The sequence below is a fragment of the Gouania willdenowi genome, chromosome 6, assembly GCF_900634775.1.
Source record: "Gouania willdenowi chromosome 6, fGouWil2.1, whole genome shotgun sequence".
In the NCBI taxonomy this organism is placed as follows: domain Eukaryota; kingdom Metazoa; phylum Chordata; class Actinopteri; order Blenniiformes; family Gobiesocidae; genus Gouania; species Gouania willdenowi.
Window position 1 is genome coordinate 17,608,252 of NC_041049.1, and position 17,545 is coordinate 17,625,796.

At 37.2% G+C, this 17,545-nt stretch overlaps 1 protein-coding gene across 4 annotated transcripts; it reads left to right on the forward strand.

Moving 5' to 3' along the window:
- Positions 1-2,956: 2,956 nt before the first annotated feature.
- Positions 2,957-14,351, forward strand: il17rel (interleukin 17 receptor E-like). 4 transcript variants are annotated; one of them, XM_028450239.1, is made up of 18 exons: positions 2,957-3,188; positions 3,781-3,808; positions 4,350-4,499; positions 5,307-5,413; positions 5,535-5,649; positions 5,916-5,960; positions 6,892-7,031; positions 7,653-7,724; positions 7,809-7,863; positions 7,939-8,102; positions 8,190-8,234; positions 8,367-8,421; positions 8,538-8,683; positions 9,906-9,965; positions 10,063-10,120; positions 11,052-11,171; positions 12,922-12,971; positions 13,953-14,351. In XM_028450239.1, exons 1-18 carry the CDS (start codon positions 3,075-3,077, stop codon positions 13,962-13,964), a joined length of 1,536 nt encoding a protein of 511 aa, XP_028306040.1. In that variant the 5' UTR covers positions 2,957-3,074; the 3' UTR covers positions 13,965-14,351. The 4 variants fall into 4 exon arrangements, with proteins under 4 accessions (XP_028306040.1, XP_028306039.1, XP_028306042.1 ...); XM_028450238.1 differs by lacking the exon at positions 12,922-12,971; XM_028450241.1 differs by lacking the exon at positions 11,052-11,171.
- Positions 14,352-17,545: the final 3,194 nt, after the last annotated feature.

The following is a 17,545-nucleotide window of genomic DNA, read 5'->3' on the forward strand; positions in this document are numbered from 1 at the left end:
CAGAAAACAAAACAATCACATAATCTGTGATTACCCTCAGTAGATTTTCTGCTTCTCAGCGTGGGAGGTTGAAGGAAATTCCAATTCTGCCAGGAAACTTTCACCTGTTTCATTAAGTACTTTTAAGGGCACACTGTGCAAGCTGACAGGAAACCAAGCTTCAATGTTTCTTTTCCCGCAAGTCATACAGAAAGTGACGTAATACAAGTAATAAATAAAGCGCACTGCAATTACCCATTCAAATGTATGAAGCAAAGCAGAAATATGAAAGTATTTTTTTTTTAAAATGAAAATCCAACCGATCCAAATACAGTGTAAGAAAGATATAATCTGCACTACTACATAATCAAAATGACCTAAATCGTAAATGGGATGAGGCATGGCAGCAGAAGATCTGAGCAGGATCCACAAACATTACCTATAACAACCCTAAAAAAAAAAAAAAAACAAGCTCAGAAAAGTTCACTAAAATGAGAATAGCAGGCTATATGGTAGAAGTGTGACGATATTTCGATACGGCGATATATCATAATATTTTTTCGCACGATTGATTATCGATATGCCCACCCTAAATATCAATTTTATTTTATTTTTTAAAAAATTTCTGCATTTTCACTATTTGGCACTGTTTGTTGAAGAAACCAATATATTGTTTACTGGAATATTGCATTATAATGGTGTCACTGGTAAAAAAAAGACCCATCTTTTTTGTTTACAGAAAGCACTATTAGAGATACTTATTTTTTTTTTTTTTTTTTTTTTTTTTTCCTTTATTTAACCAGGAAAAAAATCCCATTGAGATTAAAAACCTCTTTTTCAAGGGAGTCCTGGCCAAGAGGCAGCAAAGTTACAACACTGAACAGAAATACATTTACATTACATTAAAATGACAGGATAACATAAGAATCAAATAAAACAATTACAGACAACTGAGGCAGTCTCAAATTCTCTCAGTTTCATTTTAAAAGCATTCAAGGATAAAAATTCAGTCAACTTCCAGTCTCTTTGCAGTGTGTTCCAAGCACAAGGAGCTGCATGTGCAAAGGCTTTTTTCCCCAGCTCTGTGCGGGCAAAAGGAACTGTGAGCAACAGCTGATCATTGGATCTCAGTGCATAAGTGTTCGTGCTTCTCTTAGTAAGTAATGTACAGATGTCAGAGGGCAGTAATCCAAGGAGAGCCTTATAAATAAAAGTAAACCAATGACACTGCCTCCTAGTGTACAGGGATGGCCATCCCACCCGAGAGTACAGCTCACAGTGATGTGTCTTGGCTCTACAGTTTGTGATGAACCTCAGAGCAGAATGATAAACAGAGTCCACCATCAGAAGACATGTACAAGAAGCATTCATATAAAAAAGGTCACCATAATCTAACACAGATAAGAATGTGGCAGAGACATTCATTTACATTGGTATGTTGACACTTATTAGCAGAAATGTTGCATTAAAATAGTGTCACTGTTCATAGGACGCTTTTTCAATTTATTGTCTTTCAGAGATGTAAAATAAAAATGGTATTTTTTCATTTAATCTTTTTTTTCTTCTTGTTATGTCATAGATTATCGTAGATTGATTTCTGACCAATATATTGATAATCGCAGTATTGTCATATCGTGAGATAATCGTTATCGTGTATCGTATCGTATCGTATCGTGTGGTACCTAGAGGTTCCCACCTATGGACTGCCTTCACTGAAGCAGAAATCTGAATAAAACTCACTCAGAACTTTGAAATGTTAACTACAACAACCATAAAAAAAAACAAAAAAGATCAGAAAAGGCATTTTTGTGTCTGACGCGTGTGCATTTAGTGGTGTAATGGTGAAGGTCAAGGTTCCTGGTCCTTGACAACCACTGCCCTGCTGGTTTAGTGCATCTAAATAACTGAAGCTTATTTCTAACTGTACTCCAATGGCCCGACAGTAACTTGTTAGAACAGGAAAAGGCAGTGTGGTTAGAGTTAGCACTTCTTTCTAAAAACATGAAGGCCCTGTGTTTGGTATTGGACCTTTTGATATGGAGTTTGCATGTTCTCCCGTGCCCCTGGATACCAGTTTCTACCAGTATCAAACACATGATGCATGCTATGGACTCACGTTTGCTTTGACAAAGAAAAAGTCCTGAGTCATTGTCTTATTCATACAACTCAGTCATACTGTCATGAGTTGGCGTCTGGGTCATCTGACTCTTGAGTCATCAGTATAGATCATGGAGCATCTACGTACGTACATAACAAACAGGTGGATCAATCAGTATCTGTTTCTAATGCTTTAGTGTTGCCAATAAACTGCAAGAAAGAATCATAAAAAAATGTTTTTAGATCAAAGTTCAACTTAGAAATAGATGTTGCGTAATTACAGCCAGAAGGCCTGAGGGAGTCACTGTTGAGAATGACGTGTATATGTCTTTCAAAGGCTTTCCTTTTCTCATCTCTTTTTTTGTATGTTTGTTTATTTATTTTGTATTTATGAGTATATGTATTTAAAAGGTTTTCCTTTTCATATCTATTTCTATTTTATTTATTTTTGTATTAATGTGTATACACATTTTAAAGGCATATCAATTTATATGCCTATAATGTATACTTTGTATATGATAATATGTACTTTATGTATGATAATATGTACTTTATATATGATAATATGTACTTTATAAAATCTTGTTTTGTTTTTTAAACAAATGCTGACATAATATATGCTAATTTTACAAATAGTACTTTGATAAATATCTACGCACATGTTGTTTGACAAGATGCTTTGGATGAAGTGTTGAAGCTGTTTTTGTCCACTATTCGAAGTTGAATAGAAAGTCAAACAGAAACTTGTAAAATGTATAAAAAGGGGCGTTAACCAATGGTATATCTGACATGTGAGGACATCATCATGGAAGAAAATAAGCCTCCAGGTTGATAAGGAGCTCCGCCTCTGACTCAACACTATTTTAACGTTCACCATTCTCCTCAGCACAGCACAGCGCAGCACTCAGCATAGCAGGAGGACACTAGGATTAGAGGAGGAATTTGAACAAAAGAGGACACATCGCTGGAATAACTAAGCTATAATAATAATAATCATAATGTTCCAGTGGGAGGAGTTGGTTATTGTTTACTCATTCTTTGCACTGCTTGGAGCTTCATCAGGAGAGATGGGACTGGAGAGGATAGAGAATTGTGCCACACACTGTTCTCAGGTAAATCATCAGCACAAAGTAACATCAGGCTATCATGATGAATGTTTATGCTGTGCATTGAAACAAGGCTCTATTCTGTTATTTTCTGTACAAACTTTTTTCGATCCTGTTAAAAAAGTTACCTGTTTTTATTTCATTTTGTTTTTTAAAGTGTCAAAATATCAGTTTTGAAAACATAGTTGAAATTACTCTGAATCTAATTCAAATTAATCAAATTAATTTTCTGCCCTTTTTGGCGTGATTTCCTAAGTGTTTTGTAGAAATATTCTGTAGCATTTCTATTTCCATCATGATATGCATGCAAACTGTCAGGTGATGGCCCATTTTATTAAATATCATGCAGTGAAAATCCCAGTCATATCTTCTTTTACATCGATATTACATCGCGCGATTCTCGGATTGATTCTAAATGCATCCATATCAATTTTTTTTTTATTTAAAAAAAAAAAGAAAAAAAAAGAAATAATAATAATAACTTTCATTCAACCAGGAAAGTCGTTTCCACTGCAGGAGACATTTTAACTGCACAAAGAAGTGCTGAAACCTGGGCATGTTGACTCAATGTATATCTGCTTGTTTTCCCTCTTTGCAGGGTCTTCATTGCAAGTCCAAGCCAGATTGTGAGTATCGAGTTTACACCTGCAGTAATACATGGAGGTAGAACATAATGGCATATTGACTTACAAAGCCCATGATATACAGTAATATAGTCTATACAGTTTTTTATTTATGAATTCATTTGTTTATTTAAATGTATACAATGACTTGGATGACTTTGGTTACTAAATCAATTTAAATGTTTCAGGTTTTAAAATTTAACTTTTTATTTTACTGTTTGTTATTTCATTTTTTGTTGAGTAAAATAGAGTTCATAATTGATAATGGAGAAGACAAGAGGTCTTTAATGATTAACTAGTGTTATTGTTCACTCAGAATTAGCCACTATGTTACAATAAAGAAACAAAAGTCACAATAAAACCTCATCCAGGTCTTCAATGAGCACGTAACCTTTATTTCTCACTTAAGTCACAAACTTATGAAAATCCAAGGTTTTTTTAATAACCTTGAATTGAACCATAAAGTAGAAGTAAAAGTGAAAGTTTATTTAACATCACTATAGAGCAATAATTGTGTGACACACTTTTCCTGCTTGTTTTCTAGATTTTATTTCACTTCCGTGTCATAATCCGACTGAGGGCCTGAACACTACCTCTGTTTTCCACAATGTTAGCCTCTCAACAGTCATGAGATGCACTGGCAGGAAAAAGTGCTCACTACACCTCAGGGTTACAACCCATTTGCAACTTACAGGTATGTCTATATATGAGTTGTTCTAACACACGCGGCAGCCTATTGGACACGAGATCAGGGAATCATTGAAGTAAACAGATGTAATAGATAAAACATTTAAGATTTTATCAGTGTCTTTTGAATCGCTGCTTTGCTCAATATGAATGGCATTCTGAACTAACAGGCTTGAAGGTAATATAATAATACAGTAATTTGATAAGTTCTTGGAACAAAAGGAACAAGTCATTTATCTTGTTGTGATTTTCAAAACAAGAGGATTTCAGCGGAATTCTCTTTGATCTTGTAAAACAATTTTACTCTGTGACATCTGGATTAGGGTAGTTCACAAAATCGTTTTGACAGATTGCTTTTTGCCTGGTTCATGTAAACATTGTAAGCATCTTTACCAAAAATGGAGTCCATCGCTACACATTTGTTTGAACTGTTCCTGAAACCTAATGTAAGAACATTAGATTCTTACTCATTAAGTATAAATACAGGGAGAAACGGTTCATGTCCATACTTATCTTTATATCGTAAAAGTTTCTGATATTTGTGAAAGTTACGCATTCTTTGGTTGAGCAATAATAATTGAGTAAAAGTGTTCCACCCTTTACGGACGTTATATTGGTTCAGATTTTGGTACAGATGTTCAAAATATCAATAGGAACAAGGCAAAATGCAACCTGGCAAACCATTTTTCTTACACCATTACATTGTGAACCACCCAAACCTGGATGAAAGCTAATGTTGACCTGAATGCACAAAACAAAACTAAAGAGAATAAAAGTGTTATTATGGCACATTATTCTTACCTTTTTTCTATAGATTCCATCCAGGGCCTGTCGATATGCACCGCCACAGCAGGGATGATAATGAGGTGTCGAAGTGTAAGGTTTACGAAAAAATCAAGACAGAACATGTCACAACAGCTGGTAGTGTAATATTCCTCTTCTTCTTATCAATATCATCTTTAATGTAATTATTGTCATTAAGAATTTAAGCTGGTTAGTATAAGATACAATATTAGGTGTGTTTATTGTGTGTGTGTTACAGGTGAAAGTAACCAATGATTGCTCTGAAGTGGTTCCAAACCAACAAGTGTACGTGACTGTGAAAACGATGCCAAGCTACTGTGGCGTAACTTTTACTGACACCTACTACACACCAGGTATGGATTTCATATATTGGCACACATGCACAGGCACTTGATTTGCTGATGTCAGTGAATGTCATGGAATACAATAGGGTTTCCTTAAAACTGGTACAAACAGCTCACATCAGGCTAATCCAAGGCTTCTAAATATTACTTACATTAAATGATTGAGTGTATATATCACAGTTAATATGTAAAATGTCTACACATGTGAGTTGTTTGTGTTCATCCCATATTTTGATTTAAAATGGCTTTCTCTTTATATATATTTTTTTCTCCAGGTTGCCGCAGTGATGATCTGAGTAGGCATGTCCCAGAATGCATCAGTGAGTACACAGAACAATCCTCATGTCAAGAATTTGCCATTTGAGCTTCTATTTAAAGGCCTGAATAGAAAAACTAAAACGTTCCTATCATATCTTCATGGGAAACATGTTTGTGTGACTCAGAAGTTCCAAACGCCTTTGCGTGTCCTGAGCCAAGCTTCTGGTTCAAGCTCTGTTTGTGTTTTTTGTGTTGGGTTTTGACACCTAACATCATCAGCTAGAAGGTCCATTAGATATTTATTTAATTGCCATTTTGACATTTCTGTGCAAGTTCTCAAACAGTCGAGCTAGGATGCCACTTTCTTTCTTTCTTAGCTATGGCTACATTTGCAATAGTTCTCAAGTATTCAATACAATACATCCCTATTCTGATGTTGCGTCCACCTCAGTGTCACTGGATATGCCAGGGAACACTAAGGTTCTTGGATTAAAAAATCAAAATGCTAAACAGAGCTTGAACCAGAACCTTGGCTGTGGACATTTCTGTATGTTTCCTTGAGGAACTGATATCCAGAAAATGTGTTTTAGTTAAAATGTGCATTAAAAAAAAAGAAAAAGGAATACGTGTGTGTGCGTACGCCAGTGGTTGTCTCTGTCAGACATCTGGACACCTGAGTTCATCTACGGCATCTAGCTGCTTATCAGGATAAGCAGATAGAAGACAGACAGATGAATAGATGTTCTTTTTGCAAAATGTTCAAAGACTTTGATGCTCTTAAGAAAGTTTGGCAATGTAGTGGTTTAAAGGTTAGCACTACCTCACAGTAAGACGTTCTGGCGTTATTCCCATGTTATCTTTCTGTGTGTAGTGTTTGTGAGCTTTTCCTTCTGAATCCAGGATGTAAGGGTACAACCTTCCACTCCAACTTGTAATTTTGTTGTTCATGTTCCTTGTTGTTGATAAAAGCATCTTGTTCTCCTCATCCTGTAGCTGGCCAACTGTCATATAGTGAAAACCCTGAGAAGAAGGAGTTGAGCATCAGCGTGTCAGGCATGTTGGACGATCATGACTACAATCTCCGTCTGTGCTACAAGAGTTTCATTTGCTTCGGAACAGGAAGCAACACACTGGTGAGACTTTCCATTGGCGGGTAGTTTTTAGCTGATGAAAAAGTAAAGTCGTTTTTAATGGTTCATCTTTCACCTAATGGTTGTTCACCATTGCACTGATGACGTGCTATAAAAGTGCTTGTGTTTGTACAAACAGACCCTTACTAATTATTTGCTATTCATTTTTTTTTGCAATATCTAAAGAATAAAGATTAGTTTAACAGAATAATACATAAAGAACCTCTGATTAATTGCAAGTTGTGCAGATGCAAACATTTTGAGGATGTGTATTTGAAACTTAAAAGTTGATATAAATGATTTCAAAGACATTTCTAAGTTTTATTATACACCTTTCGACGAATCATCTAAAGAGCATTCATGTGATGATTATCATATTACTATAACGTGCAAAGCAGGTACATGTTGGAATCATCAGGATTAGCCAAATCTACAGAGTTTAGACAGAGCATCCTCAAATTAAAAGGACTTACCATTGTCTTGACTTAGGACTTGACTCTGGACTTTAGTGACATGACATGACTTACTTGAGACTTGAGAAACAGTGACTTGTTACCACCTCTGCAACAAAGAGAATATATCCCAAGCATCATCACAGAGGTTTAAACTATGTTTGTGTTGCAGATAAAAAAAGAACAACCTGTAAAAAGTGCCGTTCTTTCATACTCCCAACCTTTTCCCTGCCTCTGTATTGAGGTAAGTCTCCATCCCTTTTGTATGCATTCATGATACTCATCATATCGAGCTCCGTCACTTACTGTATGTAAACACTTTTCACAGGGTTGGTCAGCTGTGATGGACGCCCCAAGAGTCCAAGTCTGCCCGTTCAAAGACCGTGAGTCCCTTTGCTCCAAAAAAAAAGCATTTAACCTGACATGCGACAATCTTTTAAAAAGTCTTTTGTCTCTAGGTCTTGAGGAACTGTGGACCGGAGTAACTTTTAACCCATTTGAGGATGCTCTCATATGGGAGCCAGCTTGTCCAGTCAGTGCTGTGGTTTCACTGTGTCAGAAAAAAGAGGACAGTGTCTGCGTGAATCTGCCCGAGTCTTCCCATGATGCCAGCAAAAACAAGGTACAAACCTATCCGTTCTCATCCAAATATCTTACATGCGAGTGCTGGTATTGTGGTCTGATACTGGATCTGATCATTTATTTTCAGATAACATTTAGCAGAGTGGACCCACATCCTCACCTCTGCATGAAGGTATATTCACGATCCAGCCAATTTGCAAATTTGACATTATTAGATTGTGAACAAAATGTAGGTAACTGGAGTAACTTTTAGATCTTGCAAACTTGGAAAAACATTTTTAAATTGGATTTTTAACTTTTTCAGTTTACCACAAGCTCTGGGTCCTGGACTAAGTGTCCATTTGCAGACAGTTTTCAAGGTGACACATTTATTTATTCTTCACATGCTTATCACAATCTATCTGATTACCTACACTCTGTACTACTATGATACTATCTCTGCACCACATACTCATAAATGTCCATTTTTTCTCAGGATGGAAGGTGGATGTGTTTTCACAGCAGGGTAACAAAGAGGTGACCATTTGGTCTCAGGTCACTGGGGTGTTTTTATTGGAACTGTGTGAGAAATCTGCAGCCTCTCCTGATTGTCACAGCAACAAAACACACTCCATGCATGTGGTAGGTATCGCTTTTCTAGAAATACACATTTCTAAAATCACTGCTTCATCTGGAGATTAGTGCCTGTTTTCTGTTGAAAAGGCACACATGCTGTTGGTGTTATCACGTTGGTTCTTTGGGTGACTTGTGGACAAAACTTCCTTTGTGATTAAAGATCTAGCAGTTGAGGAGTGGCACATTGATATTCATGGCAGTCATGCTCTTTATTCAACAAAGTGTGCGATATCCAATATGCCAATAGTTTACAGTTAATTTGGCCGATAATCGATGCCAATATTTTTCCCTCACACCTATTTGCAGAGATCATCTAGTTTCTGTAGTGGGATTAAAATACAGAATTATTCTGCACTCTTTATCATGTTGGTCCGCTGGCAAATGTAGACACAAGACAAAGCAGACTATTATCTAAGATCAGTCATCATTTCTTGTGCAAAATAAGAAAAACACTTCAGATACTTGCAGCCTAACCTACTTAAAACATTTACTAACCAACTTAAATGTTGTATTTAGTGGTAAAAACAGCATTTTTACAAGATCCAAGCATTTTGTGTCACAGCTATATATGACACAAAAAATGAGTTTCCAAATCAGTAAATTCAGTGAATAACTCTACTTTGAGATTGTTGATTGCCTCCCACCTCCATTGATTTAAAAACAAGCAATATGGCGGCACTTAGTCACGCCTCTCTACGGATGATGAGGCGCCTATGTATATGACGTCTATGGATTGATCAAGGAAGCAAAGCCTGTTATTTAATTGGTTAATTATATAGATAGAACGGCCAATGTCCGATATCTACATTTAAAGCCAATGTTGGCCAATACCGACAACATGCAGGAAATATTGTGTATCACTATATTACATGATATATTTGGGGGCACTAATAACACAGAAGGTTGCACCAATAATTAGAAAAAAACAGCTATGGGAATATGGTGTATGGTGGGTAAAATACATTGGGCTGTTATTGAGATATGTTAAACAGTTCTTAGGTAACCTTTATCTTCTCATCACATATTTATTTTTTTTACTTTTTTTTTTTCTGCACAGAATTACCTTTTTATTGGTTGGATACAATAAATATTATCAGCAACACACACACATACACACACAAAATACCACACTTTATATATTTGTTCAAGCATGTGCAAATGTTGGGATGTTCAAATGCATGTTTTGTGTCTTTCACTGATAGACATTTGAACTTTGTTGTTTCCACAGGAAAAACACAAAGTCTCCAAATCAATTATCCCATCAGATAATTGCAACTTCTGTCTCCAGGTATGTTTGTGTGTTTACTGATCCTCCAAGATAGCATTGTGTGTTTTTTTTTAAATCACATTTATCAAAGTGATGACCTTAAATTCACCTGTTATAGGTGAAGAGACTTGATGTAAACTACGGTGTTACCATCAACCAGTGTTTCAACAACTGCAGTAAGTAAGGTTTCTGCTTCTACCTGTGTACATCAACACCTTTTCTTTCAATCTGAGGGGTATTTCATTAAACCCAGCTCAGGGTTAAGTCCAGGTTAAACCTGAGAGTCTGGCTCCGTTAAGCCGGGTTCTAACTGGAATGGCGGTTTCATCAACGTGACGCACTCTCATGAAACCACGTCATCATTATGAAAGAAGTCATGTAGTGATGCTTTAAAACACTCACTAAAGACCTACAAAAGGAAAAAATTCTGTTATACTTTTTTTTTTTTATACCGCTTTAATGCGCTATTTTAAAAGGAAATTAAGCAGAATATCATGGTAAATGTTTTAATATGATTTTAAATCCATACAAATGACAATTGCCTTATGACATGTTTAAAATGTACCGTATTTTTAATGAGATATCACAGTCTCCATGTGTTTAAACTATTAGTAGTAATATTTAAGGATACATGTGCATCCATCGCCTCCGTTTACCGGTATAAATGTGTCCATTCATTGATCAGAGATTAAAGGGGCCATGTTACGCTAAATCGACTTTTCTGACGTCACGATCTTTTGGTCTCAGCAATGGTTCCTATTGGCTTCTCATTCATCGTAAAAGCTGCAGCGCATGCGCCATCACTCTCTAATCATTAAATCTGTGATCGATCTTGTGTGTCTAATGAGGACGTGAACTTAAGCTAAATGCTGTCAGCTTGCTTGGCTCAGCTGGGGAGATTGAAGCTGAGAAGAGTTTGATGAAATGGTAAAAGCCAGCATGGTCACAGAAGGCTTAGCTAAACCAGGTTTAAACCATAAGCCTGGCTCTACTGAGAACACTTTGATGAAATACTCCCCTGTTAAACATTAGTGCCCGAAAACAACAAAATGTTGACCTTAGTGCAAAAATAAATAATGATAAATGCCTTCACATGTGATTTACCAGATACGAGAGGAGTCGTCTCCAATCAGAATAAACAGAAACTGAACTGGATTGCTGTTGCAGTGGGTGTTTGCCTCGCTGCTCTTATAATTACTACTTTCACGCTACTTGTGCTGTTAAAAGGTTGGTTTTACAGGTTTTCATTTTGACCCTTTATACCAAAAACTGATGGGGAAAAAAAAAAAAACATTAGACTGTAGTACTGCAGTAAGATATAGGTAATGACTTCCCTCCACATAAGATGTAGAAAATCTACAAAAACTGCCTTTTAGAGTTAATAGAAGATAGATGTTTACCGTAAATATGGAATTCACATTCTGAAACGGAAAACTGTCTTTAGTCCGCGGGACTTTATGACGGCAGGGGATCTAAAACTGTCTTACTCAAACAAGAATTCTCCCTCTACCTTGTCTCCGAAGCTGGCTGCCTATTCTCTATTATTGTTATCTAATAAAGAAAAGGACTAAGTGTACTTTCTCCTATTGGATGTCTATCATATTTTAGGTTTATGAGTAGTCTCGCTATAGTTTTGTGGGATTGATATTAGGACCCATCCAAAATAGGTCGAAGCTGGAAACAACTCTTTTTACAACAGCATGAGTTAGCCCACCCCGGACACCCCTGTTAAGAGGATACCAAGGGCAGGCTCACTTACCAGAGGCCTAGAAGTGTGTCCTCCACTCAGGCGCCGTCTCAGATGTGGGTGTTTGCAGGCGGGTAATTTAATCAATTAGGCTTCTTAATAGTTAATGAATTTTTATTATAGGTTTACAAAAATCAAAAGTCAATCAAAAAGTTTCAAAGCATCAAAGTCTTAAACTATCAGCCGATAGAGAAAGAAGGGGGTTTCATGAACAACTAGAATGTCCGTGTAAAAGAAGCCCCCGAACACAATAATCAGTGGTATATATAGCCTGAAGCATGATAATATGTCATTATACATGATCTGACCACCTAAGCAAATAGAAAAATAGGACAAAAGTTCACACAGATGTCAAGGCCCAGCTGGCGTGTTCATAAAGGGTGGTTTCCACACTAGTTGTTGTTGGTCGTGGTTAACACTTGATACATAACAAGGCATTGTCTTCCTGTTAAGTAAAGTGTGACTTCTTACACCTAAAGTGTGACTGCTCACACCTCGAGGTGTTAGTTTTAGCACCTTCTGTGGAAAACAGGTGTTGTTTTGGTTATCACTTAACAACATTTACTTTGCAGCTGTGTCTTTACAAAAAGCAGTAAAAAGGGGTGATATGTCAGAACAGGCGAATAGCTGTAATGGTTAAATAAGCATTTCTTTTGCAGAATAATGAATGAATGATTTATACACACCATACAACAAAAACGAAACCATTTTTTTTCCTCTTTATTTAAGTATGACACAGAAATACCTCTCATACATGTTTTGAGACTAGTGCATTTACACACAATTTTTTTCCCAGTAATATGGGGGACTGAATGCCTAGCAAGCATAGCAACCGACAAATACGTCAAACTTCTTTCATAATCCCGCTCAAAATGAAATCTCGCACTACATGTTATGGTTCAACTTGAGACCAGTGATTGAAAATCACATTCCAATCTGATAAGGCACTGGTACAAAGACAGATTTAGCTGTTGGTGTATTAGTTCAACGGGTGATCATTTTAACTGGTGACATGTCACAACAGACGCATCATACTTCTATTCACATGTCTGCGAGGGATTTCATGCATAACTTGAGGGTTATTTACCAGTTTCACAAATAATGTTTTTTGGACTTTATCAATTTGGCAACTCTGAATAATGTATACGGAGATTGTATCACTTAAAAATAGATTATCTACTGTTTAAATAAGTTTGTTCATTCATCTTATTGCATGGCTTTCTGTTTCAGTTTTTAAAGGGGGAATCCAAAAAAGAAGTCAGTCTGTAAAAAGCAAACTGGTAATATGATCATCCTAATCTATCTTTTAAAGCAAGGAATCTCTGTGTGTCTGTGCCTCAGGGACAGACAGAGCTCACACTAGCTACATACAGTAGCTGTAGCTTGGTTCAAAGCTGTGCGACGTGGGATTTGTTTGGACTGAAATAGTTCATTTAATTAATAATTTCATTAAAAAATCGTCCTTTGATGGAGCCTTTAGTCACATGGCGCACCACAGCCAATCACTGCACACCGTAGTCACGTCGTAGTCACGTGTGTGCACTATCGCTGAGCACGCAACCGAGCCAGCAAACACTGCGCGTGTTTGTGTGCATGCATTATTTTGGCTGTTTCTAAACTTTTTTAGCAGCTTGCACATAGTCCCAATTTGTGCATGCAGCCCCCGACACCACGGGCGGAGAGAGGGAGAGCGAGCGCCGAACGCATGCACGCACATACACACACACGGTGTTTATAATAAAAATATACTAAATGAGGAAAGTAAAACAAAAAACTAAACAATATTTATACAAAAAGTACACAAAATGACTACAGAAAGTAACAAAAATATACAAAACGACTCCAGAAACACACAAAATGACAACAAAAACCTACAAAATAACTGTAAATACACACAAAAAAGTTCCAATAACACACAAAATGACTCCAAGAACACATACATTACAAAAAAAATACACCAAACGACAACAAAAATGTGAAAATGACTCCAGAATCACACTGAAATGGCAACAAAAAACAATAATTATACAAAAAAGCACAAAAAGACAACAGAAAGATACAAAAATACACATAAAGACTTCAATAAACATACATTTCAGAAAAATAAAATGACAAAATATAAAAATGAGTAAAAAAAACAACAAATTTATCATGCGCATGTCCCATAGAAGTACAACTCTACTTAAGTTCCCACATGAATACATACATCCGATGGGCATTGTACTAGTTAAATAAACACAAATATCCCTTCTTTTTTGCAGGTCCTGCTCTGAACAAAGTGTTCTCAGCGTCCCCAACTCCAGCAGTTCTCAAAAATGAAGTGTTAATCGCAGAATCCCCACAGTGTGGAAAGACAGAGAAGACAAACCTGATATCTAAATGAACAGTGGTGATGATGTCAAAGGCAGCTCATTTGATATGGAGCATAAAATGTTACAAAACCCTGAATGTGGTGTTTACGGTAACAAACCAGGACTGTTCTATTTGTATTTTCACATCATTTTCTTTGATGGAAAATCATGTTTCTACAGTGCAGCTTAATGTGTCCCTTTTTTTAAAGAAAATAAATGTAAAATCTTGAATGTATATGAATATTTTTGCTATGCTGGGTGAAAAATGAGCTGCAAAGTGAGTAAGAAAGGCATTAAAATATTTCTGTCCGTCCCAACACAGTTGTAATCTCTTTTTTCTCATACCAATGACAGTTTTATGCTTGTTTGTGTGGAAAATCAGCTTTCATTAAGCAACTGTAAGTAAGTAAGTAATGTTTATTTCTATAGCACCTTTCACAGACAGAGGTCACAAAGTGCTTTACATATCCACTCATTCACACTCACATTCACACACCAATGGGACAGAGCTGCCATGCAAGGCGCTAGTCAACCACTGGGAGCAACTTGGGGTTCAGTGGCCACTTTTACATAGAAGCTTCAATTCCTCTTTAAAGCGAAGTAAAAGTTCATTCCTCTTTAACCTGACCTTGTAAACACATAATTCCTAATGCTAATTTAATTCCGAAGATAATTCCTCTTACTTGTAAACACTTAAGTTGGGTAATTCCGCTTTAGGTTAATTCGGATCGTTTTGCGCTTCATGACTTGCGGCGATGACGAGCGGGTGAAGACATAATCCAAGATGGCGACGCCCCGGACTCCAACCTAGACTATTTAATAAGAGCCTTAAAAGACATGGATATAATAAAAAGAATAGATGGACGGAGGCATAAGCATGCGGACTTCCACACGGACACACGCGGACTTATTAACACGGACGGTAAACGGAACAGGCTTCACCGGAGGGCTGGCACTAGGACCCGGAGGGGGAGTAAATGCATCCCTGTACTGCATGTACTACAGACTGTAATATCACCAGTTTATCATTTTACCTGTTGTTAGAGCTACTATCTTTACCAGGGAGCAAATATTTATTCCTGGTGATTGTTTTCCGGAGTTTTAATGGGCTTTATTTACCAGTGATTAGTTCCTATCTCTTCTCTTTTCTTCCAAACTGAAACTGTGTTACTGTTGAGCTGCAGTTTCAAAACCTGTCCAATCAGAGCCTTCCCAACCCCCAGACCTAAAGCAAAATTATCTAAAGCCGAATAAACCAGTTTTCCATGTAAACCTTGTTCGGGAATTACCATTTCCATGTAAACATAAAGCAGAACACTTTAATTCTGAATGATTTAATTTGGCTTAAATAATTCCAAATTGAAAAACATCATGTAACCGTGGCCAGTGTCTTGCCCAAAGACACTTCGACACATAGACTAGTACAGACCAGACTCGAACCCCCAACCTCACAATATGAGGACCAATCCATGTGACCGTTGAGTGTGCCCCTGTAGGTGTGCACACTCAACGGTCACATGGATTTTCTTTCATTGTTTCATTGTTATGTCTTGATGACATGATAGGCTCTGTCTCTCCTGACTGCACGCCATTCACTAGTGAAGATCGACATATTTAACAAAGTGTGATGTAGTGATTACTCTAGAAAGTGCTCTATTCATGTAACTGCAACTGGTTTTATTATGTTAATGTAATCCGATGGTTCCCATGGTAGCATAGACTTGCCCGTTTTAAGGTGTCTTCCTTGTTCAGCTGGATGGCATGTGTGAACGTGTAATATAAGAACTCTGATAATAGCATCAAAATGCTGCTCTCATTTCCTTGTAAGTGCAAGTTCAAAACTTTTAAGCCACAATGTTCCAATAACATCATAACATCAAGGGAACTGGATGACTTCCTTCTATTTCTGATTCTGAAGTCTCCTTTAGACGTATCATCTGAAGTGCATTAATGTAATGGATTACGTATTGCTTTCAAGGAAATGTATTAATGCATCGTTATTCACACTCCAGGTGCTGGCCTTTTTGATTGAAGGGTGGCCACATTAAAGATGTGAAATAAAGTAAGTTAGGAATAGAGAGTACACATCAGTAAAGTGGCTGTTTAGTAGGCATACAAAACACCATTCATCCATTCATTTTCTGACTTGCTCCTTTTTTCAGGGTGACAGGGGTCTGCTGGTGCCTATCTTCACTTTTCATTTGGCGTTAGGTGGGGGTACACACTGGACAGGGATAGATAAAACCAAATTTTCCATCCAATAATTTACCCTCCTATCATCTTCAAATATTACTAACACATTTTACCCTTGGGATCAATCTGACCTTAGGGATATTTACTTTTGCACAAGATGTAATCTGTGTATGGAGGCCTGATTAAGTCTAAAATACAGTGCATTACAGTAATCTAATCATGAGCTGATGAATGCATGAATGGTTTGGAGTTTGGCGTAACCGGGAGGTAGATTTGTATATCATCTGCATACATGTGAAAGGACACATTATGGCTAGAAATGATTGAACCCAGAGGCAACATGTAAAGTGAAAATAAAACTGGACCTAGAATGGAACCCTGTGGCACACCAGAGGACAGAGAGGCTGTGGAGGAGGTAAAGTCATTGATCACTACGGAAAAAGATCTGTCCGTTAGGTAGGACTTGAACTACTTCCGAGCAAAATCTTATTCCGCTCAGAGCGAAGTAGTCTGTGATAAAAGTTATCGGCATAGCCGCAAGGACACGGGATCGGCGACAAAAAACCTTTTGGTTGCTCTGCAAAACCCCTGCTTTACTTCCGTATGGAGATCGTACGGCCATAACATGAAAATGGCTTCACCTTGTGCACTGCGCAACTTCCGGCTGAAGAGTTACTCAGCCTCTGGGTCCTAGTGCCTGCCGTCCGGTGAAGCCTATTCCATTTACCGAGGTCCGTGTGTGTTTAATAAGTCTGTGTGAAAGTCTGCATGTTTATGCTTCTGTCCATCCACTCTTTTCATTATATCCATGTCTTTTAAGGCTTTTATTACATAGTGTCGGCCGCCATCTTGGATTATGTTGTCAATAGCGCGTCATCGCCCCAACTCAAATAACTGTAAAAAGAAGTTTGCAGTGTTCCAGCAGCAGATAAATAGGAAAGTGTAATAAAAATGGAAAATGGAAGATATATACACAGTTCAGAGAGAAAGAGGGAAGACACTGGTGCAAGAAAAGACATTGCACAATAAAAATAGAATATATACATAGGTGCACTGAAATTGCTGATTGCTGTCTGTGGATAGGCAACCAATGTTCTGATTAAAAAGTTACTGAATGAACAGTGCAAACCTACTGCCTGCCTTAAATTCCTGCAATTGAGTTTTTCTTCTTTTTTTGCCAACCTTAGTCGTATTAAACACAGAAAAAATACCTTTTAACAATAAATATTGACAGCTGACCAGTCAGTGACAGTCAGTCGGTGACAGTCAGTCAGCGAACCAGTCAGTGACAGTCAGCTGACCAGTCAATG

Bases quoted from the DNA above. Each gene is read 5' to 3' on its own strand.
- il17rel (XM_028450238.1), top strand. From the start codon at position 3,075: ATGTTCCAGTGGGAGGAGTTGGTTATTGTTTACTCATTCTTTGCACTG. The intron at 8,103-8,189 runs GTACAAACCTAT...ATTTATTTTCAG, and splicing joins ATGATGCCAGCAAAAACAAG to ATAACATTTAGCAGAGTGGA. The intron at 8,684-9,905 runs GTAGGTATCGCT...TTGTTTCCACAG, and splicing joins AAACACACTCCATGCATGTG to GAAAAACACAAAGTCTCCAA.